The 27,906-nt window shown below is 41.0% G+C and overlaps 1 protein-coding gene across 3 annotated transcripts; it reads right to left on the bottom strand.

Moving 5' to 3' along the window:
* Positions 1–62: 62 nt before the first annotated feature.
* Positions 63–27,397, bottom strand: SDAD1 (SDA1 domain containing 1). Of its 3 annotated transcripts, XM_075997791.1 has the most exons (22): positions 27,208–27,397; positions 24,702–24,806; positions 24,104–24,202; positions 23,467–23,577; positions 21,565–21,636; positions 21,378–21,478; positions 20,349–20,406; positions 19,665–19,739; positions 16,643–16,744; positions 15,637–15,706; positions 14,617–14,720; positions 12,459–12,516; positions 11,280–11,338; positions 10,427–10,503; positions 9,186–9,283; positions 9,001–9,077; positions 7,917–8,043; positions 5,249–5,343; positions 4,903–5,093; positions 4,721–4,805; positions 3,708–3,869; positions 687–884 (listed from the first exon to the last, which is right to left on the bottom strand). In XM_075997791.1, the coding sequence occupies exons 1-22, from the start codon at positions 27,295–27,297 to the stop codon at positions 837–839; spliced, it is 2,064 nt and encodes a 687-aa protein (XP_075853906.1). In that variant the 5' UTR covers positions 27,298–27,397; the 3' UTR covers positions 687–836. The 3 variants fall into 3 exon arrangements, with proteins under 3 accessions (XP_075853908.1, XP_075853906.1, XP_075853907.1); XM_075997793.1 differs by lacking the exon at positions 27,208–27,397 and having other exon boundaries at positions 63–884; positions 24,104–24,277; XM_075997792.1 differs by lacking the exon at positions 687–884 and having other exon boundaries at positions 3,846–4,018.
* Positions 27,398–27,906: the final 509 nt, after the last annotated feature.

The raw sequence follows: 27,906 nt of genomic DNA, 5'->3' as shown, positions 1-27,906 counted from the left end.
GCATGCCTAGGAAAGGAAGAACAACACACACCACGCCAGACACACAAGAAAGAGTACCGATGTGACGTTAGAAACCTTTTACTCAGACAAGGCAGACAGTGGACTAAAAATATTACAGGGTGAAAGAAGCCTGTGGGAACCTATCCAATGATGACTAATAAATACATTCCACAGTTACTAGTTATACTTAAGGCAGTTTTAAAAGTGAGGTCTTAACCAAAAAGCATTTACAGGGCCTTCAAAAATAGTTGAATCTGTTAGATTACTAAAGCAGCTAAAGCGTCTACTCAAAATCTGTACAGCAGGGACCTGTTTTCAGCAGGTAAGCCTATTTACAAGTAAGAACTTCTTACTCTTGTAACATTGTCCTGTTTTGAGAGAATATGTAACTCCTATCCCCACAGAGTTAGTCTATAAGGCCTCAGTGACTCCACAGAAATATGGCTCTACCTCTACTAAACTATTTATACTACATCGTAAACACACATCGTAAACACACCTGGTCCCCACTAAGTTGTGAATGCCTGGAGTGAAGGGGTCACAATTCATTCATTTTGTATTTACACTGACAACACATGACACTCAATTTTTTTTGCATGAATGCTAAATAAAATGATTTTACAACACCAATGCTATTACATCTCTAACACTCCCACCCTTACCCATTTCAAAAATAAAAAACACCAAACTGCTGCCACATTTACTGTGGTTTTCACAACACAGTGCTTTTGGACTTTTAAAGGTAAACAAACATGCTTGATTTACTAATTTGCAGAGTAATGACACAAGTCACAATGGCTAAGTCATTCTCCTTAGAATGGAAACTTGCTTGGAAGTTACTTCATTCTTTTCCTCTTTTTCAAAAGTGCATCTCGTAGCGCCAGCTATAAAGATACAAAAAAAGTATTTAAACATAACTCTTGGGTACCCCATCATACTAATTTGGCTATCTGAAAGTCTACTAAAAAGAAATCACTAAGTTGATAAATCATCCTGAAAAACTACAAATGGTAAAATATTCCTTAAGAGATCAAATCTGTACACCCAGGATGAAGGCCGCCATACTGCTAAGAAACACGCAAAGCTCTTGACTGCTGTTCCCACCTCATGGGGAGCAAAGGCTCTAAGCAGAACAGCCACAGAATGCAAAGACTAGAGCATCACCCATCTCCAAGGACAATACAGAGGACTTCTCTAGTCTCCAAGGCTCTTAAGATTTTGGAGTTGTGGGTGGGATACATTGTCTAAATTAAAACCAACAGGAAAATAGATTTTTCTTCACAATCATCTTTTCCAAAATCACATAAATTTCTACTAAATATGGCACATACAGATAATTTAAAGATTTTTAAATGGCATTCAGCATTTGTGCAGATTTACAATAACTATAAATATACAAATCTGAAACAAAGAAAAATGTTCTGTTATCTGATTTTCACATGAGTTTAATGCAGTAAATGAGCTAAGAAAATTTTACAATAAATAAATGCTAAACATTTACTGTTTACAATGACTCAAACACAAAGACATTAACTGAGAAGCCAAAACCCTGATAATTGTAGTTAAGACAAAATATTCTAGTTAATATGAGCTCTAATTTTTAACTTAATCATTTTGTGTTGGAAGTACACAAGGTGAAAATGAAGAATGAAAGCAGAATTGTGTATATTTCTTTTTACTTTCATATTTTAAAAATATATATGTGGTTCATATTGTATTCCTACTGGACAGTAATGGTCTAAAATGAAGGGGAGAATAGAGAAAATCAGGAACCTGAAGTTACATTTTGTAAAGGAGAGATCTTGAAGAAAATAGACGGCAAAGAAAGAGATACAGAAGTTCTAATTAATTTCAGGTTCCAAAAGGTGAGAAAACTGCGGAAGAAGAAAAAAGCATTCTTGAACCAAGCAGTGCATATGCCCAATGAACTCTTAATTCACTCTTAAATAAAAAACTCTTCAATCTCTGAGAGAGATGTCTTATGACTCAGAGGTGCTGACAAGGCAGGGCTTCTCCATCGTGCCAAAAAAGAGGAAGTGGGGGAAGGGGAATGCCATTAACTAGAAGTCGCCTAAACCTCACAATGAAGCAAGGCCCACCAACTGGGTGATGACTATTTCCTTACCCTTGAAATGTTATTAAGGACCAGTAAAGGACAGGCAAATGGATTTATGTCAATTAAACTAAAAATTTAGGAGAATGTGGCAAAATTTAGAGTACTTAAAATCTTAAATGGGAGCCAGGTGAGGTGGCTTGTACCTGTAATCACAGCCAGTGGGGAGGCTGAGGCGGGAGCACTGCTTGAGACCAGCCTGCACAATTACAGCAAGACTCCCACTTCTTAAAAAATAATTAGCCGGGCATGGTGGCACATGCCTGTAGTCCCAGCTACTTAGAAGGCTGAGGCAGGAGGATTGGTTGAGCCCAGGAGTTTGATCACCCCACTGCAGACCAGTCTAGGTGACAGAGCAAGACTCAGTCTCTTTTTAAAAAAAGAACTTAAATGGCACCTTTCCTCTCACCCCAATTTCAATAACTTTTATCTAAAATGCCATAACTTTATTATTTACATGATGTTGTTGAACACAGTTTAGAAACAGAAAGACTAAATAAACAGATAGGTAGTGTTTAAAGGGCACGTCATTCGGTTAGTGCCGACTGTCGTGGCACCCACACACAGACAGCACTGCCCTGGGAGGCCGTTGCATTCAGTCCTGGAGGGCTCATCCTTGGCTAGCTATTTAAACAGCAGTTCAGAATGTGGGACTACTTAGCCTGAAGCTGATTACCTGGGGATTCTTCAGAAGGACGTTTAGATACACTCGGGTACACCCCCAACAGAGGAAGATACAAAAGCATAAGTTTGTCTTAATACAACAAACAACTGAAATAATCCAGCCCTCTGTGCAGCACGGATTACCATTCAAAGGCCACAAATGGATGAAATGAAATGCCCAAGGCCTGTAAACGTAAGGCTTGCAAAAGGGCATATATAGGAAGGATAATGACAACAAAACTGTTATTAGCTTTTTGAAAAGTATCAGCCACAAAGTAGGCACTAAAAATCATTCAATTAATTTTGATAGTATATGTCACAGATTAAATGTCAGAGGATTTAATTTTTTTTTTTTTTTTTTGAGACAGTCCTACTCTGTCACTCTGGGTAGAGTGCCGTGGCGTCATCATAGCTCAGTGCAACCTCAAACTCCTGGGCTCAAGCGATCCACCTGCTTCAGCCTCCCTACTAGCTAGGAGTACAGGTACTCCCCACCATGCCCCCCTAATTTTTTCTATTTCTGTAAAGACGGGGTCTCGCTCTTGCTCAGCTGGTCTTGAACTCCTGAGCTCAAGCAATCCTCCTGCCTCGACCTGCCAGAGTGCTAGCATTACAGGTGTAAGCCAGCACGTCTGGCCAAATATCAGAGAATTTTAACATGGGAAGGGTCCTCAGAGATGATCTAGCTTGCACCCCTCTACTTTTATAGAGAAAAATGGACTCCCTTCCGGCCCCACAGCTGAGTCTCGACCCAGTCAGGTCTGGAATTACAGGCCCTGACCACTTCCCAGGTTTCCCTGCTATTCAACAACGCTCCCATTAACCCCGACACACACACAATGCATGGGCCTCAGAAGGCAAAGTTCGGTCTCTCACGCCAAGCAGTCTCTGTGGGACTGTCCCTGCCACCCAAGCTTAAAGTAGAACTCACCTGCTTTTCTCGGAAGGAACGCTTGGTCTTTGACCGGACATTCTGGCTGTACCTCATCATCATAAAGTTCTTCTGTTTTTTCTTCTCTTTATTTGTGGAACTGGAAAATGGATTCATTTTTGTTTTCTTCCTCACAAATTCTTTTCGGTCTGTCTTTCCAGCCTAACAGCACAAAAAGTTTGACATTTCTTCTTAAACAGCACACTTCAGGGGCCATCTAATCAACACACACATCTCTGCTGTGCCAGGTGCTGCACTGGATGCCAAGGACACAAGATGGACAGGACACTGTCATCCTTGTCCCTGGGGCTCTGTCCAAAGGGGCCAAGAAATGGTGAAGTATTATAATGGAGCGATGGGAGCTCAGTGGAAGAAAAGGGCATAATTCAGCCTGCCAAGGCCAGAGGAGTTTTCTAGAAAGGGAGATAAGTAAGCTGGTGTTTTTTGGCAGGATGAAGCATTCACGGTGAGGGAAAGGAAGGGCAGGGCAGAGGATTTCAAGAACTAAGGATACTGTGCACAAGGTGTGGAGAGAAAGGACACGGGTTCATATTTGAACAGGTTTCGGTACAAACAGAAGGCAGAGGGTGAGGTGGGACTGGTGAGGGATGGTGTCTAAGATAAGGGCAGGCACGGAAGATGAAACTGGCAATGCAGACAGACCGCAGTCGTGAGCAATCACAGCACCAGCCAGAGACGGACTCCCCTGGCTTTCCACCGAGGGGACACTGCCCTGCTGCTCTCAGCGCTGATGGATACGCTCAGCCTCCCCACGCCACGAACGCAGCGCTGCCTCTCCGCGCTCTGTATCTTGTTACACGGCTATGCGTGGTTGTCAAAACTCACCCCTGTGAACACCTAATATCTGTGCATTTTATTCTACAGTTAACTACACCTTTACTTAAAACATTAAAAAAATATTGCCATTCTGTGGCTATACAAGTTCTGGATCATGTTTCATTCTCTGTGCTTTCTGCTTAAAGAACTGGGAACAAACAATATGCCCCACTCACCATGGCAGTTGCCAGTCTCGTCTCCTTGTCAGACTTTGGCTTTTTATGAAGGCGCTCAATGTCCCGAAGAGAAAGTAACTCGCCCCTGGGGGAGGGAGATATATGATATGAAATGGAAGTGGAATTCCTTTCCCTGATGCTTTCACGACCCCCGAGCTGTCTGGCCGCAGGTGCCGCTTTACCTGGGCTCCTCATCACTGTCGATGTCAACGTATTTCCTCTTTTGGGATTTCCCAGGGGCGGCATCAAGTTCTTTCCTCATCTGGGCCATGCGGATTTTCTGGAAGTCTTCCTGCGTTAAAACTCGGCTAGTGCTGATGGCTGCAGCTTTGGCCTTCCGCTCCTCCACAGGCATGTTGTCCAGCTTCCTGGACTTGGAAGGCCCACAAACAAAGGCTTAAACAGGGGCTAACAGCTCAAGCGAGGGCCAGGCCATTAAACTGTTAGTTTCCCAACAAGGCCCAGCATAAATTATATCTTAATAGGCATCAGAGTGACACACTTGTAAGAGGAAATTTTAAGACGTACAATTTCCTGCTGTTCTTCATCTGAAGAGTGGTGCACATCGACCCATTCACCATCAGCCTCTTCCTCCTCGCTGAGACTGGTGCTTTCCCATCCATCTGTGTGGAAGAGCACACTGCTACTACTGCCATACCCTTAAAGTTAAATACTTAAAAAAGTTAAGCTAAAGCTAGCAATAGAAAAGGTAACGAACCTCAAATTCTCTACTGATCAAGAATTGAGCAGTATCTACTGTTAAACAAGCCATATCAATGTAGCTTATGGAAGGAATGGTGAGTAAGCACTAAGGATCTACCATGAGCCACAACCTTATAATCACTCTCTCTAAGCCTCATGACTACACAGAAGAGGAAAAGACTCTCAGAGTCAGGTGACATGCCCAAGCCACGCTGTGACATAACACAGCCTACGCTGAAATCATGAGACTCGCACTTGACACTGCAGTCCATTTTCTTTCCAATAAACCATGTTACTCAAGACTGCAATTGCACATTTGCCTTGGCCACACTGTAAGTGTGTGACTAACTCCCCGAAGCATATTCGCACATGTATGAGGAACTGGTGATAATCCTTCAGAGAACTGAGAGAGAATATTCTGGATGTGAAAGAACCTTGCAGACATCTCAGTAATGAGGTATTCGGCTCTTAGTGGAGCCCCGACAGTGAGCTTCCTAAGTCACAGACACTGGTGATCTGGAAGTGGCTCCCTGTGGCACATGAGGCAACGTCTCAGCTCTTCGGTCTGGTAGATACACAGCTGTCCATGATAAGGCCTCTAACTCCGCCTCTGGCCTGCCATCGTGCTATGTCCCACCTCGTATCCTGTAATCTAACAATCCCCCAATCCTTCAGGACGTTGCTCACACTTGTACTCTTTGTACATTGTTGTACTTGTTGCTCATTCTTGCACTCTTGTTCTATGGAGGCCTCTGTAGGCTTACCCTAAGGGAGAGGAAATTGCTTATAATAAGGTGCTTGGATTGCAGAATATTAATCCTGAAAGGTATCTTCCAGGGTTATGAATTCAGAAAGGAGCACCTATAAAAACAGAGGGAATCAAGGGACAAAAATAGTCTGCTTATGTTTCAGATCAAAGTGAAATCCACCAGCCAGAAATCTGTCCATTATTTTCTCAGTTACTTTTGATCCAGGTCAAGAAACTCGCAATTATTAGAGAATAACTGCTCCAATTTTTCTTTTTTTTTTTGGAGACAGGGTCTCACTGCTGCCTGGGCTAGAGTGTAGTGATATCATCAAAGCTCACAGCAACCTCAAACTCCTGGACTCTGTCCGCTTTTCTAGCATTCCTTGCCAAACTTCTGTCTCATTAGTCACCAGTTCAAGGAAGCCTTTTTTTTCTAAGCTTCTGAGATGGAACTGACTGCTGTTCTGCCATGTGCCCCGCTCCAGCCACAGATCCCGTTCGCCTTCACTGTGCAGCTCTCTGTGGAAGGGCCCCAAGAGCAGGACAGCATCTTCCATGTCTGCACTGGCAGTGGCTGTCTCACAGCTCATGCTTGAGAAAGCTGTGCTGAAATAACGGACGATCGAAGAGGAACAAGACAGGACTCGGGAAGTGAGGATGGATTTCCTTAAGTATTCTTCACCCAGTTCAGCAAGCATCCTCCTTCAACAAGGAGAGCTTTGGAGGACTGCTCCAAGGACTAACCATCATCATTTTTTTTTTTTTGAGACAGAGTCTCTCTTTGTTGCCTAGGCTAGAGTGAGTGCCGTGGCGTCAGCCTAGCTCACAGCAACCTCAGACTCCTGGGCTCAAGCGATCCTCCTGCCTCAGCCTCCCAAGTAGCTGGGACTACAGGCATGCGCCACCATACCCAGCTAATATTTATATATATATATATATATTAGTTGGCCAATTTCTTTCTATTTATAGTAGAGATGGGGTCTTGCTCTTGCTCAGGCTGCTTTTGAACTCCTGACCTCGAGCAATCCACCCGCCTCGGCCTCCCAGAGTGCTAGGATTACAGGCGTGAGCCACTGCACCTGGCCACCATCATTTTTCTAGGCAACAAACACAAAAGCATTCTGTCTCTCGAGTGCTAAACGCCCTTGAGTCGGGCAGCCGCTCTGCGGGACTTGCAAAGGCGCCTCCCACACTAGCACGTGAGCTCCCCGAGAGCAGGAACCGCGCTCAACTGATCCCCAGTGCTTACAACAGGGCTTAGCACGCAGCCATTGCTCTGCAGGTATCTGCTGAATAAATGTTCAAACAGAATAAAGATTTAACCACTTCAGTGCGGCGCTCACGGCCGCGCGGCCTCGCCCACAGCCGGCACTTGCAGTCCGCACGGTAGTCTGTGCTGCGCACTGACAACGAGTCCGTTTTGCTCTTGTGTGATGAGGAAAGCTTGAAAGCACTGAAAGCTTGTTTTACTTTACAGGCAGCTTCACTTGTAAATCAGAATAGGTAACATGTACATATATTTTCATATACATACATATATTTTCATTATGTTATTTTTAAATGTTCACAATTTTATTTTCATAAATGAAAAATTAGAAAAGTCATATCACGGCTGTTGGCTAAAGTCAATGCTTGGTTCATCTATACCTATCGACTATAGTCGACGCTGGTACTGAAGTGGTTAAAGGTCAACAGAGATACAGCACGAGTGATTTTGCCCCGAATAACAGTGAAATAAAAACGAACCTTCATCGTTCTCAGTATTCTCTTCTTTCTCAACTTCCAGAACTTCTGCTCCTGGAATGTAATCTTTAGCATCTAATTCTCCATATTCTTGCACTCTTGCTTCTATGGAGGCCTCTGTAGGCTTACCCTAAGGGAGAGGAAATTGCTTATAATAAGGTGCTTGGATTGCAGAATATTAATCCTGAAAGGTATCTTCCAGGGTTATGAATTCAGAAAGGAGCACCTATAAAAACAGAGGGAATCAAGGGACAAAAATAGTCTGCTTATGTTTCAGATCAAAGTGAAATCCACCAGCCAGAAATCTGTCCATTATTTTCTCAGTTACTTTTGATCCAGGTCAAGAAACTCGCAATTATTAGAGAATAACTGCTACAATTTTTTTTTTTTTTTGGAGACAGGGTCTCACTGCTGCCTGGGCTAGAGTGTAGTGACATCATCAAAGCTCACAGCAACCTCAAACTCCTGGACTCAAGTGATCCTCCTGCCTCAGCTCGCCAAGTAGACAGGATTATATAGGCATGCGCCAGCAAGCCTGCTTAATTTTTATATTTTTTGTAGAGATGGGGTCTTGCTCTTGCTCAGGCTGGTCTCGAACTCCTGACCTCAAGCAATCCTCCCATTTTAGCCTTCCAGAGTGCTTAGAACTATAGGCATGAGCCACCACGCAGGGCCTGCTCCAATTTTTAACAGTTTCAAAAATACAATCTCTGTTACATGCATGCATCCTCCTCCCTACCAACTTGAAAAAGGTAGTATCTGGCTTAGGAGTGGCCTGTCCACAATACTGGCATCAGGTACTGACTGATCTTTCAGATTCCAATCTTTTAACAGTGTCAAAAGCTTTCAATTGAAATAGTCTGATAGGCCTTTAAGACTTAGTCACCATTAAAGAGTATGTGCCAACTACAAAATATTTAGGGCCATGGTATTCAATGAATTATATTCTAAGCCTAAAGAACACAACCACGTACATCATTAGTACTCATGATGGAAGCATCACAAATACTAAAATTCAAATTGTAGGAAATTACTCCTACCTTTTGAGACCATAACCTTCAGACCAAAACAAGCATGCTTAACCTACCCGGAATTTCTTCTGCAGCATCTGAGGATTCAGCGTTCTGAAGAGCTGAATCAAAGTTCTAGCAGACATCATTACATCTGTAAAATAATACCTTTAATTAGATATTCTAGAGCAAAGAGTATATAGGGAGGTAAAAATGAGTCATATCATACTCTTTGGTCTATAGAGGGTGACTTGTGACTTACTCTTATCTTTGTGTGTTTTATACTGTGCCAGGTCTTGAAGAAGTTCTTCAGTCATGGCTAGAGGACATCGAGCTGTTATCTCTTTTATAGCATTGATTCTGGAAAAGGAGAAATAAATTTTAAAAAAGCTTTAAAACAGATATTTTGTGTGGTTCATCTTAAGGTTTCCTAAAAAATTAAATCAATAGGAATATAAATTGAGTTTTATTTGGCTAAGGTCTGGCATGGTAGACAATGTAAGGGTAGGCAGCCTTTGAGGGCTTTTATTCCAGACAGTTACCGTCACTTCCTCTACTAGTGGAACAAATAACGGTATCTGGCACACTCAATCATGACAGCATTTACTTGCCAACTCTAAGGAGAGAAGAGACTAGGTCACATAAGAGAGTTTAAAGGTCTTTAAGGTTGCTATCCCAGCAATACTATTTTCCAAGGGATATAAAAAGCAGCTGTTCAGCTTATCACTTACTTATGAAGACAGATTAGACAATCTTTAAACCTGCACTTAACACTTATTAATTAAAATGGCCAAGTGAACTGTCCTAGAATAAAAGAGTGATCCAATAATAAATCATTGGTTCCAGGGAGCTATGAGTTGAATGTCCCCTCCACAACTCATCTTGAAATTGAATTGCTGCTGTAATTCTCTGTAATAGCATTAAGAGGCAGGTCAGTTAAAAGGCGCTTAGGGTCTCAGGAGCGGGTTCCTTATCTCGAGAGCCGATTGTTATAAAAACGGGTTTGGCCCTCTCTTACTCTCAAGCTCTCCTGCCCTTCTGTCAATGACTCAGCAAGGAAGCCCTCCTCAGACGCCAAGCAGATGCCCTTGAACTCTCTAGCCTCTAGAACTGTGAGCCAAATAAATCTCTTTTCTTTATAAATTGCCCAGACTGTGCTATTCTGTTACAGCAGCACAAGATGGACTAAGACACAGGGTAAGACATGAGGTCAGAGTGGGAGATCAGAGGAAAACACTTAGATTGCTATATAGTCATTCATTTCTAGAAAGAGTGAAACTAGTAAAACCAAAATCCTGATTAGAAGGACATGTGTCTTTTCTCTGGTTCTCTCCTCAAATTTCTGACCAATAAAAAAATTACCAAACCTCCTGAGAAGATTGAAGAATATTTTAAACTGCTTTTCAAGAGGAAACACTGCCAGCTAAAATCCTCTAACTTGGCAACGCAGGGCAAACCTGATCCATTAAAGACAACTTATGCCTCCAGCCATGTTCTACATACCCCACTGTCATGACTTCCCCAGAGTTCTTGTCGGTGACAAAATTGTTGGCCACAGTCAGGAGCAATGATTGAATGATCTGCATTGCGAGCAAAAGAAGAGATGAGTGCTAGCAAAATGTCTGTCTCTACTCGAACACTTGAGGGTGCAAGGACAATAGAGCATTCCCAGTGAAAAAATAGCCCTCTGCCTTCAGTCTGGGAGTTGAAAGGAATCAAGGTGAAAATACTCCACTTAGGAGTTGTGTTCTTGGCTATCCTCAGACTAAATTTTAGTCTCTTTTAATATCATTTTAAAACATAGATGAAAAAAACTGCCTTGACACAGGATAACCCAACGGTGTTTTAATTAAGGAAAGGAAATATGAGCTTTGAAAAATAATCGCTATAGGCCGGGCGTGGTGGCTCATGCCAGTAATCCTAGCACTCTGGGAGGCCTAGGCGGGTGGGGGTCGGTTGCTCCGGTGGGTTGCTCGAGGTCAGGAGTTCGAAACCAGCCTGAGCAAGAGCGAGACCCTGTCTCTACTATAAATAGAAAGAAATTAATTGGCCAACTAATACATATAGAAAAAATTAGCCAGGCATGGTGGCACATGCCTGTAGTCCCAGCTACTTGGGAGGCTGAGGCAGGAGGGTTACTTGAGCCCAGGAGACTGAGGTTGCTGTGAGCTAGGCTGACGCCACAGCACTCACTCTAGCCTGGGCAACAAAGTGAGATTCTGTCTCAAAAAAAAAAAAAAGAAAAGAAAAAGAAAAAGAAAAAGAATCGCTATAAATGAAACTCCTGTGGGAAAAGTGATTAACCAGCAAAGAGTAACACTTCTAACCACACACAGATCCAGAAGGCAGTTCTCACCTCTGGGGGTACTAGGTGATGAGACGCTTGTGCAGCAAACAGAAGAATCTTTGTTACTTCTGAAAACATAAGAGAACAAAAAGGTCACAGTCAGTTCATTGCCCTGCCCCTCAGGACTACAGCAAACGTGGCAAGCGTATCCTGGCCTCAATGCCAGTGCTGTCTGTTCCACCTGGCAAGCCCAACCCCCAGATATCTGCATGGTTCACCCCCTCATTTTCTCCGGGTCCCTGCTCAATTGCTGCCCTATCAACAGGTCACACAACAGAACACGCCCCGATGCACACTCCCTATTATCCTTGCCCTGCATCCTTTTTCTTCAAAACACTTACCTGTATCTGGATATATTACAGAGAGAACTGTCTGTATCTCCCTCTAGAATGTAAGCTCTATGAAGGAAAGGAGTTTGCTTTATGTTCACTGTTGAATTCTTAGTGTCTAATGCTGTGCCTGGCATAAAAATAATTAAATACTTGTTCAATGAACAGATGAATAAATACAAATATACACGCACACACTCTCCCTTCAAAGGGGAGGCATTGTGTAAGGAACGGGTCCTCAGCAAAACAAAGAAGCCAGGTGAATCCTGATTTGCCATTTATTTGCTGAGGGACCCTGGTGGGTTTTTTCCCCTTTCTACACCTCACAGAACTAATATGAGGATTAGATGAGATGATGTGTGCAAAGCGTTTAGCATAGTGCTTGGCTCATGTTAGATGCTCCATAAATGTTGGTTTCCTTTCTACTTTGGTTTAAGTTCAAAGGCAACAACCATCTCTCTCTTACCTACTTTTTTGCTGTTTTTAATTGAGAATATATATGAGGTCAATGAGAAGAGTACGGTAACATTCTGCTATCTATTACAAAGATACAGTAAAAGGTCGAATTTCTTTTTTAGGATTTTCCACGAGTACTTATGGTATTACAAAAAGATTTGCTTTGAGAAACCAATTTGTTGTTAGTTTTTTTCAAAAACAGTGGTTTCTTAAGGCTGAGGAGCAGAACAGCTAACCCTTGGCCATGGCAGACCCGAGAAAGAAAACATAAGGGCTTCTCTCCTCTTCTGATATAGAATACTTGCACTCCTAACTCTGCCTTTAATGATTCCAGGACAAAAGACTCTGAATGTTAATTCTATTGCCAAAGCCAACAAAGGACCGTGGCAGGCGAGTGGCTCACCTCTTTGGTGGGGCTGCAGAAACCTTTGCACGAAGGGATAGAAGTTGAAGAGGAAAAGCTGTAGAGAGAACACCGACTTTAATATTGACATAACCAATGCTGTCACTGCTCCACGATGCAATTATTATCACTCAGATCAACTAATTGAGAATCATTTTTCACTTTTGTTTCTTCTCAGTAACCAACCATATCCTAGAATGATTCAATATGCTACATTAACCAAGGTACTCTTTGTCAAATGAGGCCACGCTGCTATGCTTAAGGAGGAAGAAAGTGTACATAGAATTAACTAAGGGAAGAAGAGGTAAACAAAACGTAACATTCTTCTACTCTAAAAACTGGTGTTGGCGGCCGGGCGTGGTGGCTCACGTCTGTAATCCTAGCTCTCTGGGAGGCCGAGGCGGGCGGATTGCTCAAGGTCAGGAGTTCAAAACCAGCCTGAGCAAGAGCAAGACCCCGTCTCTACTATAAATAGAAAGAAATTAATTGGCAAACTGATATATATACAAAAAATTAGCCGGGCATGGTGGCACATGCCTGTAGTCCCAGCTACTCGGGAGGCTGAGGCAGGGGGATCACTTGAGCCCAGGAGTTGGAGGTTGATGTGAGCTAGGCTGACGCCACAGCACTCACTCTAGCCTGGACAACAAAGCGAGACTCTGTCTCAAAAAACAAACAAACAAACAAACAAAAAAAACCAAAAAAAAACTGGTGTGGCTACAGAACTGATTTCTTAGTGTTCTAAGAGACAGGGGATTACAGGAAGGAATGGCACTGATATCCAGGCTCCAAAGCAAGGGACAAAACAGTAAATCAAATCTCCATACTACCTACTACAATTTAATCACTAAAAAACCCTCTTTTGGTTTTATTATTGTACACTAGTCCAACCACATAAAGGAATTACTCTGTGCTCCATATTTTTTTTGTGGTCCATATTTAAAAGAGAAAACACTAACACCCTGGAAACTACCTAGATAAAGTTGACCAGGGTCCAGTTATTAAAGAAACAGGTAATGTTTTAACTTAAGAGAAATTTTGGAGTGGATTTTTTTTTTTTTTTCAATTTTCATCATGTGAGAATAAATTCATTTTTTGTATTTTAGTTACAGAGCAAAAAGTAAGATGGACCACTGAGCAGTAACAGGGAAAACTTTGGTTCAATATAAAGATGTGGCCGGGCGCGGTGGCTCACGCTTGTAATCCTAGCACTCTGGGAGGCTGAGGCAGGCGGATTGCTCAAGGTCAGGAGTTCAAAACCAGCCTGAGTGAGACCCCGTCTCTAGTATAAAAATAGAAAGAAATTAATTGACCAACTAATATATATATATATATATATATATATATATATATATATATATATATATAAATAAATAAATAAAAATTAGCCGGGCATGGTGGCACGTGCCTATAGTCCCAACTACTCGGGAGGCTGAGGCAGTAGGATCGCTTGAGCCCAGGAGTTTGAGGTTGCTGTGAGCTAGGCTGATGCCACAGCACTCACTTTAGCCTGGGCAAGAAAGCAAGACTCTGTCTCAAAAAAAAAAAAAAAAAAGAGGGATGTCCAGTTTTAGTCAGTGTGAAACTCCAACGTCATTCCATCAAACCATGCTCAAATCGCAAATCACTCTTGCTTTCCTCTTGAGCTCAAATTCAAGTCTGAATGAAATCACTGCACAAATGTAACAAGAATTGACCTGGTGATCTTACACCAGGACTACAGCCCATGGAGAAAAAGAAATGTAGTTGGTGAAATGTCAACAGGTTTTTCTTAGAGAAAGGCAACAAGTACTTCTATTCATGTGTGATTTTTTTTTTTTTTTTTTTTTGAGACAGAGTCTCATTCTGCTGCCCAGGTTAGAGTGCCATGACATCAGCCTAGCTCACAGCAACCTCAAACTTCTGAGCTCAGGCGATCCTCCTGCCTCAGCCTCCCAAGTAACTGGGACTACAGGCATGCGCCACCATGCCTGGCTAATTTTTCTATTTTTTGGTAGAGATAGGGTCTCGCTTTTCCTCAGGCTGGTCTTGAACTCCTGAGCTCAAACGATCCACTCACCTTGGCCTCCCAGTGTGATAGCATTACAAGCTTGAGCCACCACACCTGGCCTAACTCTACTTCTAATATTCACCAAGAGAAGCATAATGTAATCCAAACCTCATGAATTCCTACTAATCTGGAGATGAGGTTCATGAGCATCATCTTCACTTCAAACCTCTCCTTAGAGCTCTCGAGCTGCTTTAGTAGTTTTTCTGCAAAATCTGGAAAGGAAAAGACCAAAGAAGCAGACTGTAAGGCCATGGTCTATACAAAATTTACATATTAACAACAGGCATAGGAAAAGGGAGCAGTTAAATCAGTGAACAGATTCGTATTCAAGTGAATATACTTTTAATGATGCCCAAAGTAAAATCTTAAGAAATCCCAATAATTTCAGCATCAATAACTAGAGTATTTGATAGGTTCTCTACTTAATAGCTCTCCAGAGCTTACTTCTCAAAGGGTGGTCCAGCCTTTGAGACCAGCCACAGCTGGGAGTTCCTTAGAAAAGCAGAATCTGAGGCCCCACCCCAGCCTTACTGAAATCAGACTCTGCACTTAACAAGTCCCCCAGGTGACCTGTATGCATGTTAAAGTCTGACAGACACTAATCCACAGAAGAGATCACCAAATGTCACCACATACTAGAGTACAGAGAGCATTTAATAGTCCTAGACACCCAACCACATCCCATACCAACTAAATCAGAATCTCTGGGAATGACAGGCCCCAATTCCCCAGGTGATGCCAATGTACAGCTTACTTTGAGAATTAGCGGTCTAGCACAGGGTTTCCCAGACTTTTGGTTTCCACAGACTAGGTTTTTTTTTAAAAAGGAACAACAAAAGACTGTCAATTTTGTATTTGGTCAAGTACAATGTGCTAATATTATGTTGTTAAAGACATGAAACTCAGATAGGCCTGTTGTTCCATTTTTATTTTGTTGTAAACTGGGAGTCACTGCTTTAGAACATAATTCTCTAGATTACAACTAACTAGTAACAATTAAGCATTTATTGACTGTCTATTAAGTGCCAGGGATCTAATTAACATATCCCCTGACAACCCTGAAAGCAGGAAACAAAACACGCAGGGATAAGGCCAACAAGGAACTAGGGAAGTCATAATATATAGTACCTTGGGGATCATGAATCAAGTGAATAGCTGAAAAATTAAACACTTCTGGCTTTTTTTTCTTCTTTTGTTTCTGAAAGGGAGAGAAAAAACGTTTCTAATCTGAATTACAGTGATCACACCCTTAGAATTCAATGTGCTAATGGCTTTTATAAAGTCCTTTAAAGACTATTTAAAAAGAAAAAAAAAAAAAATCCTTGTTCCAAAAACTTTTCTTTCTAATGGAAGAACAAAAGTTGTTTTTGCCTTTTAAAGTTAATCTCAAGATTAAACCTTGGGGCCGGGCGCGGTGGCTCACGCCTGTAATCCTAGCACTCTGGGAGGCCGAGGCGGGCGGATTGCTCGAGGTCAGGAGTTCAAAACCAGCCTGAGCAAGAGCGAGACCCCGTCTCTACTATAAATAGAAAGAAATTAATTGGCCAAATAACATATAGAAAAAATTAGCCGGGCATGGTGGTGCATGCCTGTAGTCCCAGCTACTCGGGAGGCTGAGGCAGCAGAATCGCTTGAGCCCAGGAGTTTGAGGTTGCTGTGAGCTAGGCTGAGACTCTGTCTCAAAAAAAAAAAAAAAAAAAAAAAAGATTAAACCTTGGGAATGTCGCAGCCATTAGCACCTGTGAGACTTAGAGGAATTCGGAAATACAAACATTAAAAAACACACAAGGGCCAAATTAATGATTTTCAGAATAATCATTACAAATTATCAAACGTACTTTATTCATGTACTCTTCTGAGAAGATGTGTCTAGCAAAGACACCCTAGTATAAGCCAGTGTGATCAGAAGAAGCGAAAAGTGAATTTAATCAAATTAATTTATCCAAGCCATAGATTTTGCTAGAGCTGATTACATTTATTCATCTAAGAAATCAGTGCTTAAAACTTCATCACATATTTCTAAGTCTTTTGCAAATGCTATTCCTTGATTTTAAATTCCTAAAGAGCTCTGGCTGAAAACTACATATCCTGCATTCCAATGATTCCTATCTCACTTTCCAAATACAAGTCTCACCTTGAGCACTTTTATTGCCTTTTCCAACTTTTTCTTGTTTTTGGAACTTTTCTTCCCTGTAGCATACTGCACTAGCAGATCTCTTGCTGTTGGTCCTTCATCCTGAAGAAGAGATTACTTTGTAAAATCATAAACAAGGAAAATCTGCATAGAAGCAAAAATCAGTTCTTTAATCTACTTCTTGGTTTTTATGCTCTTTGCACACACCTGTTAAAAATGAATACAACTTTTAAAATCAAGTAAAAAATAGGCATACACATGTGCACAAACAGGCACATACAAAGATTTTCACTATAGCATTGATATCTCTCTTTCACTGTGTGTGTGTGTGTGTATTTGGGGGGAGGGGGGTGAGTCTCCTTCTATCGCCCAGGCTGAAGTTCAGTAGGGAGATCACAGCTCACTGTAACCCTGAACTTTCGGGCTCTAGTTACCCTCCTGCCCTGCTTCCTGAGTAGCTGGGACTACAGGCGTGAGCCACTGTGCCTGCCTGGCCTGCTTTTGCTTTTTATAAATAGAATACAATTTTGTTTTTATTTGAAAAAATAAATTGAAAGCAAATATTTATCAAAAGGGAAATGCCTAAATAAACTATAATGCATTCATATTCTGAACTATGTGGAGGTTAAAAGAATAAGGTAGTCCGGGCGCGGTGGCTCATGCCTGTAATCCTAGCTCTCTGGGAGGCCGAGGCGGGCGGATTGCTCAAGGTCGGGAGTTCGAAACCAGCCTGAGCAAGAGCGAGACCCCGTCTCTACTATAAATAGAAAGAAACTAATTGGCCAACTAATATATATAGAAAAAATTAGCCGGGCATGGTGGCGCATGCCTGTAGTCCCAGCTACTTGGGAGGCTGAGACAGAAGGATCTCTTGAGCCCAGAAGTTTGAGGTTGCTGTGAGCTAGGCTGACGCCACGGCACTCACTCTAGCCTAGGCAACAAAGCGAGACTCTGTCTCAAAAAAAAAAAAAAAAAGAATAAGGTAGATCTGTATGTATTAATAACTTAGAAGATCTAAATGTACTAGTAGAGCTATATATATTGACAGAATAATAGATATGTTATTTATAGTTTTTTGGGTTTTTTTTGAGACAGAGTCTCACTCTGTTGCCTGAGCTAGAGTGCCATGGCATCAACCTAGCTCACAGCAACCTCAAACTTCTAGGCTCAAGTGATCCTCCTGCCTCACCTCCTGGGTAGCTGGGACTACAGGCATACACCACCATGCCCGGCTAATTTTTTCTATATATTTTTAATTGTCCAGATAATTTCTTTCTATTTTTAGTAGAGACCTAGTATTTTTAGGTCTTGCTCTTGCTCAGGCTGGTCTCAAACTCCTGAGCTTGAGCGAGCTGCCCGCCTGGGCCTCCCAGAGTCCTAGGATTACAGGTGTGAGCCACCGTGCCCGGCCTGTTATTTATATAATTATTATTTTGAATCAGAGTCTCACTTTGTTGCCCAGGCTAGAGTGACTGCTGTGGCATCAGCCTAGCTCACAGCAACCTCAAACTTCTGGGCTCAAGCAATTCTACTGCCTCTGCCTCCCGAGTAGCTGGGACTATAGGCATGCACCACCATGCCCAGCTAATTTTTTGTATATATATTTTTAGTTGGTCAATTAATTTCTTTCTATTTTTAGTAGAGACAGGGCCACGCTCAGGCTGGTTTCGAACTCCTGACCTTGAGTGATCCACCCACCTCAGCCTCCCAGAGTGCTAGGATTAGAGGCGTGAGCCACCACACCCGAGCTAGTTTTTAAAAACCTACTATACACATGAAACTATATGTGCACATACACATACATAAATAAATAGAAAATAAAATGGTTATCTGTAAAGAAGGAACTGGGAAGTAGGACAGGAACAAGAAAACTTTTATGTGTAGTAGCTAGAAATTTTTATGTGAAAGTTGTCAGAATCAAAATGGAATCACTTGTGATAAAACATACCCTGACAAATAATGCTGGGGAAGCCCACGAAGAGAGGCTCTGATATGCGAAAGCCTAATAATAGAAACTGTCACAAAAGACTGCAACAGCCACAACGTTGCACAAATACCACGGCAACCTTACAGAAAAACCATTTCTGCAAGGACATTTTTCCCAGCAGCTGCCTGTCTAACCTCGGACTGGCACCCCTCTTGCTACTGACCCTTGGATTAGCCAATAATTATCTCAAAACAGTTACGTGATCCTCTTCATTTTTCCTTTAAAAACCTCTCTTTATCTACCTGAATACACACATACCTTATTATGGCAAGCATATTCCCACTGCAATGCCTTATTCCTGAAAAAAATACCATTTTCTGTTAAACAGCCTCTAACAGAAACAGAGCAAAACTCTGTCTCCCAAAAAATAAATGAATAAATAAATAAATGCCACATTACTCCCCTTCCTTCCTCCACTCTAAACTTCTACGATGTTGACATTACCTAAAGAAATACATTGGTGAAAATTTTCATTCTAAATTTATAGCAAAATATAGATACAGCTTTAGAACTAAGACAAAGGTTGAATGGATCTGTTTTATTAATTATTTAACCAATCTTTCTGAATGCAAGTGACAAATTCTTTTTTACTGAGACAGAGTCTTGCTCTGTTGCCCAGGCTAGGGTGCAGTGGCGTCATCATAGCTCACTGCAACCTCAAACTTCTGAGCTCAAGTGATCCTCCTGCCTCAACCTCCCAAATAGCTGGGACTACAAGCACACACCACCGTTCCTGGCTAATTTTTTCTATTTTTTAGTAGGATTGGAGTCTCGCTCTTGCTCAGGCTGGTCTCAAACTCCTGAGCTCAAGCGATACTCCCACCTCAGCCTCCCAGAGTGCTAAGATTACAGTCATGGACCACCACACCCAGCCACAAGCGACAAATTCTAAGTGGAATAAGATCTCAGCATGGCAGAACTCAATAAAGGACAAAGGTGACATAAATTTCTAACTCAGGCAATTATGGATTTTACAATTTGTACTCAGAGCAATAATGAAATGTAAAATTCAGAACCAGCTATGATTAAACTAACCTCAGATTCTGAGTCATTATCCTGTTTCTCCTCTTCATCCTTTCCAAGGAAGAATGTCAAAGCAGCAACTAATATCTAAAGACCAATCAGAAAAGTTATTTACTTAACTCAGTTACAACAAAGACCAAATACTTTTGACTACACTTTATACGTGCATATGAACTAGGATCTGAAGAAAAAAATTCAAAAGGTGGTGAGATTTTTGTTAATTTTTCTTAATTTAAAAATTGGTTTTATGCTCTGTCTCATAAGTAAGGTAATTTTTTTTCTCATAGGTAATTTTTAAAAGCCTTTAACTAGTTTAGAACTGCTAAGGTCTACACAGTTGTCCTTCAAGTAGACTATCAAGAATTTCGACATCCTCCCCACCATGAAAAGTGAGATTACAGCCCTTCTAACAGAAAGCCAAAGTTGGCCCTTAAATTTCTTTCAGCTATGCATATGTCAAATAGAAGAAAAGTCAAGAATCACAGGGGAAAACATAAAATAAACACTATGGCTATCATTCACTACACAGCATTTGAAAAACTCATGATTTTGTTTGACTTCTCTAAAGCACAGATGACCCAGGGAAGCGGTCTAGGAACAAAGAAAGCCTCGCTAAGCACAAAGTACGGTCCTCACACCACTTGCTCCTCACACACCCATCGCAGGCAGCTGTCACATAGCCCTACAGGCGCTTACCTTGGTCACCTTAGAGAAACATGCAGTTGTGATAACATTGACAGTTTTGGCATCATTCCTGGGGGAAGACAATGAGTGCTTTGAAATAAATTTCCATTCTACTGTATTTCATAGCACACACAATGGCACAAAATAAATAATATAATATTTCAGACACATCAGAATTCCCAATCATAATATTTTAAAAAGTCATGTGTTGCTAAATTAGTCAACTACAGGTAGAACATTCAGTTAAATTTTAGCCCAGTCTTATGACAGAAAGTTTGCAGCCATTAGGATGGAGTATGAAGAATTTTTAATGGCATAGGAACCTACTCAAGGTAAGTGGGGGAGGGGACCCCCAGAATAAAAAAATATAATACAGAAAAATTCCAACCATATTTAAAAATGTACATTAAAGAAAAGATCAGGAGGAAATACTATAAAATACTAACAGTGACTGTCTCTGCGTGGTTGGACTTACAAGTTTTAAAAAATCTGTTCTCGTTTCTCTGAACTTTCTGGTGCAATAAATATTACTTTTCTGGTTAGTAAGAAAAGCAAAAGACATGAGTTGAGGGCACTATACCAACAAACCAAAGTATGTGAAGCATAATATTTTATATATATAAGGTGAACTGACCTGAAAATTTTCACAATGGCAGAGTAGAGAGCACAGATTCTGGAGTCAGACAGACCTGGGTTTGAAATTCAGCTCTGCCTCTTACTATCTAAATACTCTTACTAACACAATGAACTTCCATTTCATTACCTATACAATGGGGATAATTCCAGACAAGCTGCATTTGTTCTCAAGTTGTTCTTCAGGTTAAACAAGATAATTTCAAAGTGCCTGACTTCAGCAGATGCTCAAGAAATGGTAGCCCATGTTATTAGTCATTTAGATTGCCTCAATTTTCACTTCCAACTTAATCTACACAACAGAGGTATACTAAGGAGCTCAAGATAAAAAAAAATTGTATATGTGCTCTATATTAATCACAAATGAAAAAAAAGGTCAACTTTTCAAGAGACAAACATCTATATTACCAGATGTTCCTTCTATAGAGTTCAATCATCACATCCAAAGATATCTTGGCTGCAGTTGCATTGCTATCTCTTAACATGGTATACATGAAATTCTGCAATACCTGAAGAAAAGAAAGACAAAGAAACTGAACGCACTGATGGTACAACTGTACAATGCTGTAAACATAGAAAACAAAAGGGTACTTACTATATTCACTTTATTGTTCTTGTGTTTTGCATTTATATTCTTGATATCAGTCACAATATGTGTATATAAAGTCTAAGGAAAAGAAAATAAAAATACATACACATTAAGCCTACCTAACATTTCTAACCTTGCTAAATTTGGAGAAAAGTATAAATGTGTAAGATGACTTAATTTTATCTATTTTTCATTCTATCACAAAAGAGACCAAAAACAAGTAAAAAAAGCAGCTAGAAAGCAAAAGAAAGTCGCCCTCAAAAGGTTACACATGGGGTTACCATATGACCCAATGATTCCACTAGGTATACACCCAAGAGAAATGAAAACACATTCCCACATCAATGTTCACACAAACATTCGTAGCAGCATTACTTAAATTGCAAAAAAGTGGACATAACCCAAATGTCCATTAATTAATGAATGGATAAACAACATTGGTATATCCATACAACAAAGTATTATTTGGCAACAAAAACGAATAAAGTACCAATACATGCTACAACAAGCATCAATCTTGAAAATATTATGCTGAGTGAAACAATCTAGCCACTAAAGACCACATATTGTATGACTTCACTTATATAAAATATCCAGATGGGCAAATCTATAGAGACCAAAAGTAGTCTGGTGATTCCCCAGTGCTGGAATAGATGGGGTTAAGAGGACTGACTGCTAATGGGAATCGAGTTTCTTTTGGGGGTGATAAAAAATGTTCTAAAATTGATTGTAGTAATGGTTGCACAACTCTGTGAATACACTAAAAACCAATGAATTGTATACTTTAAGTGGATGAACTGTATGTGGATTATATCTCAATAAAGTTGGCTTTTTTTGCACCTAACTACACGCAGGATAATACTGGGAATACAAATATCACTGGTACTCAAAATATGCTGCCACTTTTATTCCACAAATTAGACCAAGAAATACAACTGCTAAAATCAAATAGTGGCAGTTAATGAATGTAAACTTAAGTTTTTCTTTCTTAAATTTCTTTCATAAAGCTTCAGCTTCTGGTCTTATATATAAACAAATACAATGTCAAGAGAAAATGTTAATAACGGCAACAAAAAGTTAGTTTTATTGGGGGGGGGAGGGTTCAGTTATAGCTGTGACCACCAATGTCCTGACTTAGCCAGTCAGTTTAATGCAGGAGTAAAGGGCTTGGGTTTTGGAGCCAGATGGCCTAGATTTATACTCCAGCCCCACCACGCACCAGTGTGACCCTGGGCAAGTTACTCTCTCTCTCTGTGCCCTAGTCTTTTCATCTATAAAGAAATAATAATAATAATCCCTATTTCATAGGGCTTTATGAGTAAATGAGTAAATACACAAAAGCTCTTAGAATGGTGCCTGGTAGAAAGTCTGCACTCAAGATATTAGCTATTAATACCACATCGTGGCTGGGTGCAGTGGCTCACGCCTGTAATCCTAGCACTCTGTGAGGCCAAGGTGGGTGGATTGCTCGAGGTCAGGAGTTTGAAACTAGCCTGAGCAAGAGCGAGACCCCGTCTCTACCAAAAATAGAAAGAAATTAATTGGCCAACTAATATATATAGAAAACAATTAGCCAGGCATGGTGGCGCATGCCTGTAGTCCCAGCTACTCGAGAGGCTGAGGCAGGAGGATCGCTTGAGCCCAGGAGTTTGAGGTTGCCGTGAGCTAGGCTGACACCACGGCACTCACTCTAGCCTGGGCAACAAAGGGAGACTCTGTCTCAAAACAAACAAACAAAAAAACAAAAAAACCACATTGCATGCATAGAATGATTTTTCCCTATTAAAATCATTCTTAACTGTATCCAAAAATGTAAAGCATCAAGAATTCAAGGGACTCTGAACTCTACAATTTTATATCATCTCAAGGAAGAATGAGATGTAGAAAAAAAAATTTTTGGCTCTTTACCTTTCGCAGAAGCTTATCATGGCAACGCAGAAGTTCAAAGAAGAGCTCTAGTAAACTTGACGGATTGATGAGATTTTTATTTCTCAGCAAGATCAAAGCTTTGCAAAATGTCTTCGGAAGGAAAAGAAAGCATACTATAAGATAATGGTAAAGTTAAGAAAATGAGAAAATGGAGCATATATATCCCAAAGAACTTAATGTCTCTTACTAACTAGTTACTACCACAGTTTTCAGGACAGTCTCTGCCCTTGTGGCTATTTAATGGACAAGTTTATTAAACTAAGCAGTATAAACACTACAAGTTGTACTTAGGATTCTTTATGAATAAGGTTTGAATGCCTAGAAGGAATCACCTACTCAAGAGGTTTAGGGGCATCCTGCAGGGCTGGGATGCTGGAAGGACAGAAAGATCCGAGTATAGCAGAAAAGGCTGAGATCAGAAACACAGGAGGGTATAGATCATGGTGGGACTTACAGGCCATGTTATTGAGTTTTATTCTAAGCATAAATAAGAAGCCACAGAAGGATTTTAAGGAAGAGGTGACACACTCTGATTTACATTTTTCAAAGATATTTAGCTGAGAGGTTATTCTCATTTGAACACAGCACAGTTTATTATTCCAAATACTGGTCCTACCATTCGAAGATCTGGATCCAGGACAGTGTGATTGTAAGAGAGAAGATCTTTCAGCTCTTGGGGAAAGTTACTCAGATGTTCAGGGTAGCAGTGGCCAATCTGTAACAAAGCAAAGGCTCTTCTGAGGTTTCTCCCTTTCTCTCCTATAATTCAGATGCACAGATTTAGGGCATTCTGCAAAATGAGAGTAAAAGGCTACGTTTCATAGAAGTAGATGTTCCAAATCACCTTTTTCTTCTACATAATTTCTCCAACCCTTACATTTCCTCTAGTCTTAGTAAAATATTTGTGAGATGATTTAGATCCTGCTTTTATGATGATTTGAAGAAAAAAATCAGCAGTTTTTTTTTAAACAAAGTCTATCTCCGAAAAAAAATTAGTTTGACAGTTTTGTTCTGGTTGGTTCTGTGAAACGATCTAGCAAAATCTTCTATTTTACAATAGGGAGAACATAGAATTTGCAAAAAGAGAAAGTAAAAAAAAAAGTTTAATTAAGTTTCCTTTCCAGAGTGGAATAAGGTTGAATATTGGTGAAAAAATATTCTACTAATTGTGTGTAACACTGGTCTTTGTTTTAACTAAGAAATTATCTTCTTACCTGTGCCATAAACATCACCAGCTCTGCTAGTTCTTTGCTGGTTTTATTTGGTTGTAATTTGAAAATTTCCACATTGGATTTGTAGTGATTATACTGCTGTAGAAACTGTGGAAAAATAAAATTTATCACATTCTATTAAAACTTTCTCAGTGCAGAATGAAAAACTACTTAATAGAAATCTTTGACAGTGGCATGGAGAAAAAGATGTGGCAAAAATATATAAAAATATTCCTTTTTCCTTATCTGCATTCTGCAAAATGAGGTTTGAAATAATCCAAGCACATCACAATCTAAAGAACCTTTCCTTAGAATTATCATTAGAAGTCTGGGTGGTGTGGTATAAAGAACAGTGAAGCACGAGTCCAAAGCTCAGATTCTGGCCCTGTTTTGCCATTTACTACCTACACAACCCCTACTACACTGTCTGTGTATACAGGGCACTCAAATCAGCAGAAAATGCCAGGTCAGAGAATGTAAATTATCAAGTACATCAGGCTCTCCAGTCAAAATTCCCTTCTTTTAAATATCAGCTAAGATTTTATGCTAGAGTCCTACAGCCAAGAGCAATACACATATGGAAATAATAGATTCAGCCCTTGCTATGTGCCAAGCTCATTATATACATTATCTCATGTATTTATGTTTAGTTCTGATAACAGCCCAAAAATGTTGGAATTCACCATGCCTCAGTTCCATGCCTTATAGCTACCCTCCATCCAAAGTCCATGTCTTTAAAGACACACACACACACACACACACAATGAGAATGAGTATTCATTTACCATTAGCCTTACCTGGCTCAGTGAACTCCAAATTCATATATCCAGTCACCTGTCTGACATCTTGGTTTAAACATCTAACAGATGTCTTAAACTTAGCATGGTTGAAAAACCTAACTCTTGATTTCCTCAACAAAACTGCTAGACCTCCAACCTTTTCCAAGAGCAGGATTCCAGAGGGACACCAAAAGACCCTACTACATACTTCGAATAAGACCTTATCTCTTGACTCCAAACCTCCATTGAACAGGAGTAAGGAAAAGAGGGCCCCATATCTCTTGAAGCTGACAAAATCCTTACCCCATTTCCTCCCCAAACCCCACCATGGCCTAGCTACCACTATTCATCTGCCTAGAGATGATCAGGACTAATTTCATAATGCCCTTTTTGTGTACTGGTCACCACAAAAGCCCAGGACTCCCAGGCCATCTCTCATGTCCCTCACTCTAATCCTCACACAAGTAGAATTCTGAAGCACTCTGGGTTAGGCCAGGGCATCTAAACCTTCTAAAATAGCCCAGTCATCTTTCCTGATGCCCTGCCACATTGTTTTCTTCCCCCCAGCACAGATGAGTCCATAGATGTCCTCCTTGTTCTTTAGTGTTACTTCCCAAGCACTGGAATCCCTCCAGATTGGTACCCTTTTCTCCTCCTTAATTGTCCCCACTCACAGCTTTGAGTCTTATGTCTCAAAACCTACCATTCCTCCTCGTTGTTGTACGAACATTTCAACCTTTAACACAATTCCTGTCACAGTTCTTGATGTCTTTTATTGTTTTTATTTTGTTTTTTTTTCTTTTTAGAGACAGGGTCTCACTCTGTTGTCCAGGCTGAAGTGCAGTGGTATGATCATAGCTCACTGCAGCCTCAAACTCCTGGGCTCAAGCGATCCTCTTGATCCAGGGTCCTGAGTAGCTGGGACTACAGGCACAGGCCACCATACCTGGGCTAATATTTTTGTAGAGAACAGGGTCTTGCTGTGTTGCCCAGGCTGGTCTCAAATTCCTGGGCTCAAACGATCTTCCCGCCTTGGCCTCCCACCATGCCAGGATTACAAGCATGAGCCACCGTGCCTGGCCAATGCTTGATATTATATCTATGTGAAATGTCTTTCCAATATCCTGGCCCCTCAATTCTTTGATCTCTCCTCATCTAATCATCTTCAACTCTTACTCTACCTTAACATTCACTCCCCTGGTCACATCCTAAATAACTACAGCTCCTTCATAATCTCAACTAGAAGCAATCCCCTCTCTGACCACCATCTCCTATTTTCCTTATCTTTTCTGATAGTACCCCAACTCCAACAATCCTTCATTTAACATATGATTCACCAAGTGTTATCGACTAAACCAAGTTATGAATTTTTGAAAAGAGGCTGAGAATCGTGCATGGAAGCTGGAGACTGGGGGCAATTTGTCTCTCTCTCTCTCTCTACCTCCGTGTGATCGGAGATATTAATAAACCTTAAAATAAAATGAGATTTCTAAGGGGGTTTCTATTATGGCAGCGGAGTCTACAGAGCAGGTAGAAAATCCAAAGAGACGGTAGATGTCCAAGAGGTGGGGAACGAACTCCAAGGTACATCCCTTCCCCAATCCCTTCTCTCCTCCGGAGGGACCCTCGAATCTAACGTAGCCTGGATCCCACCGCCACGCCATGTCTTCCCGCGCCGGCGTCAGCCATCCCCGCCCGGGCCCCTCGCGCGCGTGGCGCCGCACTCCCACCTCCTCGATGTATGCCGGCGGGTCGCGCTTGATCAGATTCTGCAACTGCGGCAGGTTGTTGGGCAGCTTGTTGTTGTTTCTGCTGGTCATACTGGCAGCACCCTCGCTTCGCCGTCAGCAGCTCTTAAGAAAACTCACACGGCCGACACCAGCTGCAGTACCGACTCGTGCTTCCGCGTGTCACCGGAAGTAGCTCAAGAAACAGCGCGCAGGTGGCATTATATTGGCCGCGACAACAATCTATGCTACGGGAGCCTCGGAGTGTCAAACTTACTCTCGAATTACGGAAACGCACTGTGGTATTTTACAAGCACCCGCCCCGTCCTTGCATCTGCTGCTAGCTTGTCTGAAACAACCTGAAATATATTTTTTCACATATATTAGCGTATTTCATCATCCAGACATTCATATAAGGCAGAAAATGAATATTAATAGTTTGTTTTTAGTCCTGAAGCCTAAAGTTAGAAGTTAAAAAGAAAAAAACAGAGACTAAATAGCACTATCCTGTTTTACAAGGGGCGTTTTTTAGTTGGTTTTCTGGAGGATTTTAAATATTTGTTTTAATTTTGGCTTTGGTTGTTTCAACTCAGCGTGACCCAGACAAGGGGAAAGGATGTGTACTGGATAAAATATGATCGTGCTGATAGGTTAAAAATTGCAAATTAATCCGTACTGAAAATTGAAACATCGTTATGACCT

The sequence above is a fragment of the Microcebus murinus genome, chromosome 26 (genome assembly GCF_040939455.1).
Source record: "Microcebus murinus isolate Inina chromosome 26, M.murinus_Inina_mat1.0, whole genome shotgun sequence".
NCBI lineage: Eukaryota > Metazoa > Chordata > Mammalia > Primates > Cheirogaleidae > Microcebus > Microcebus murinus.
This window is presented reverse-complemented; position numbering and strand designations above follow the sequence as displayed.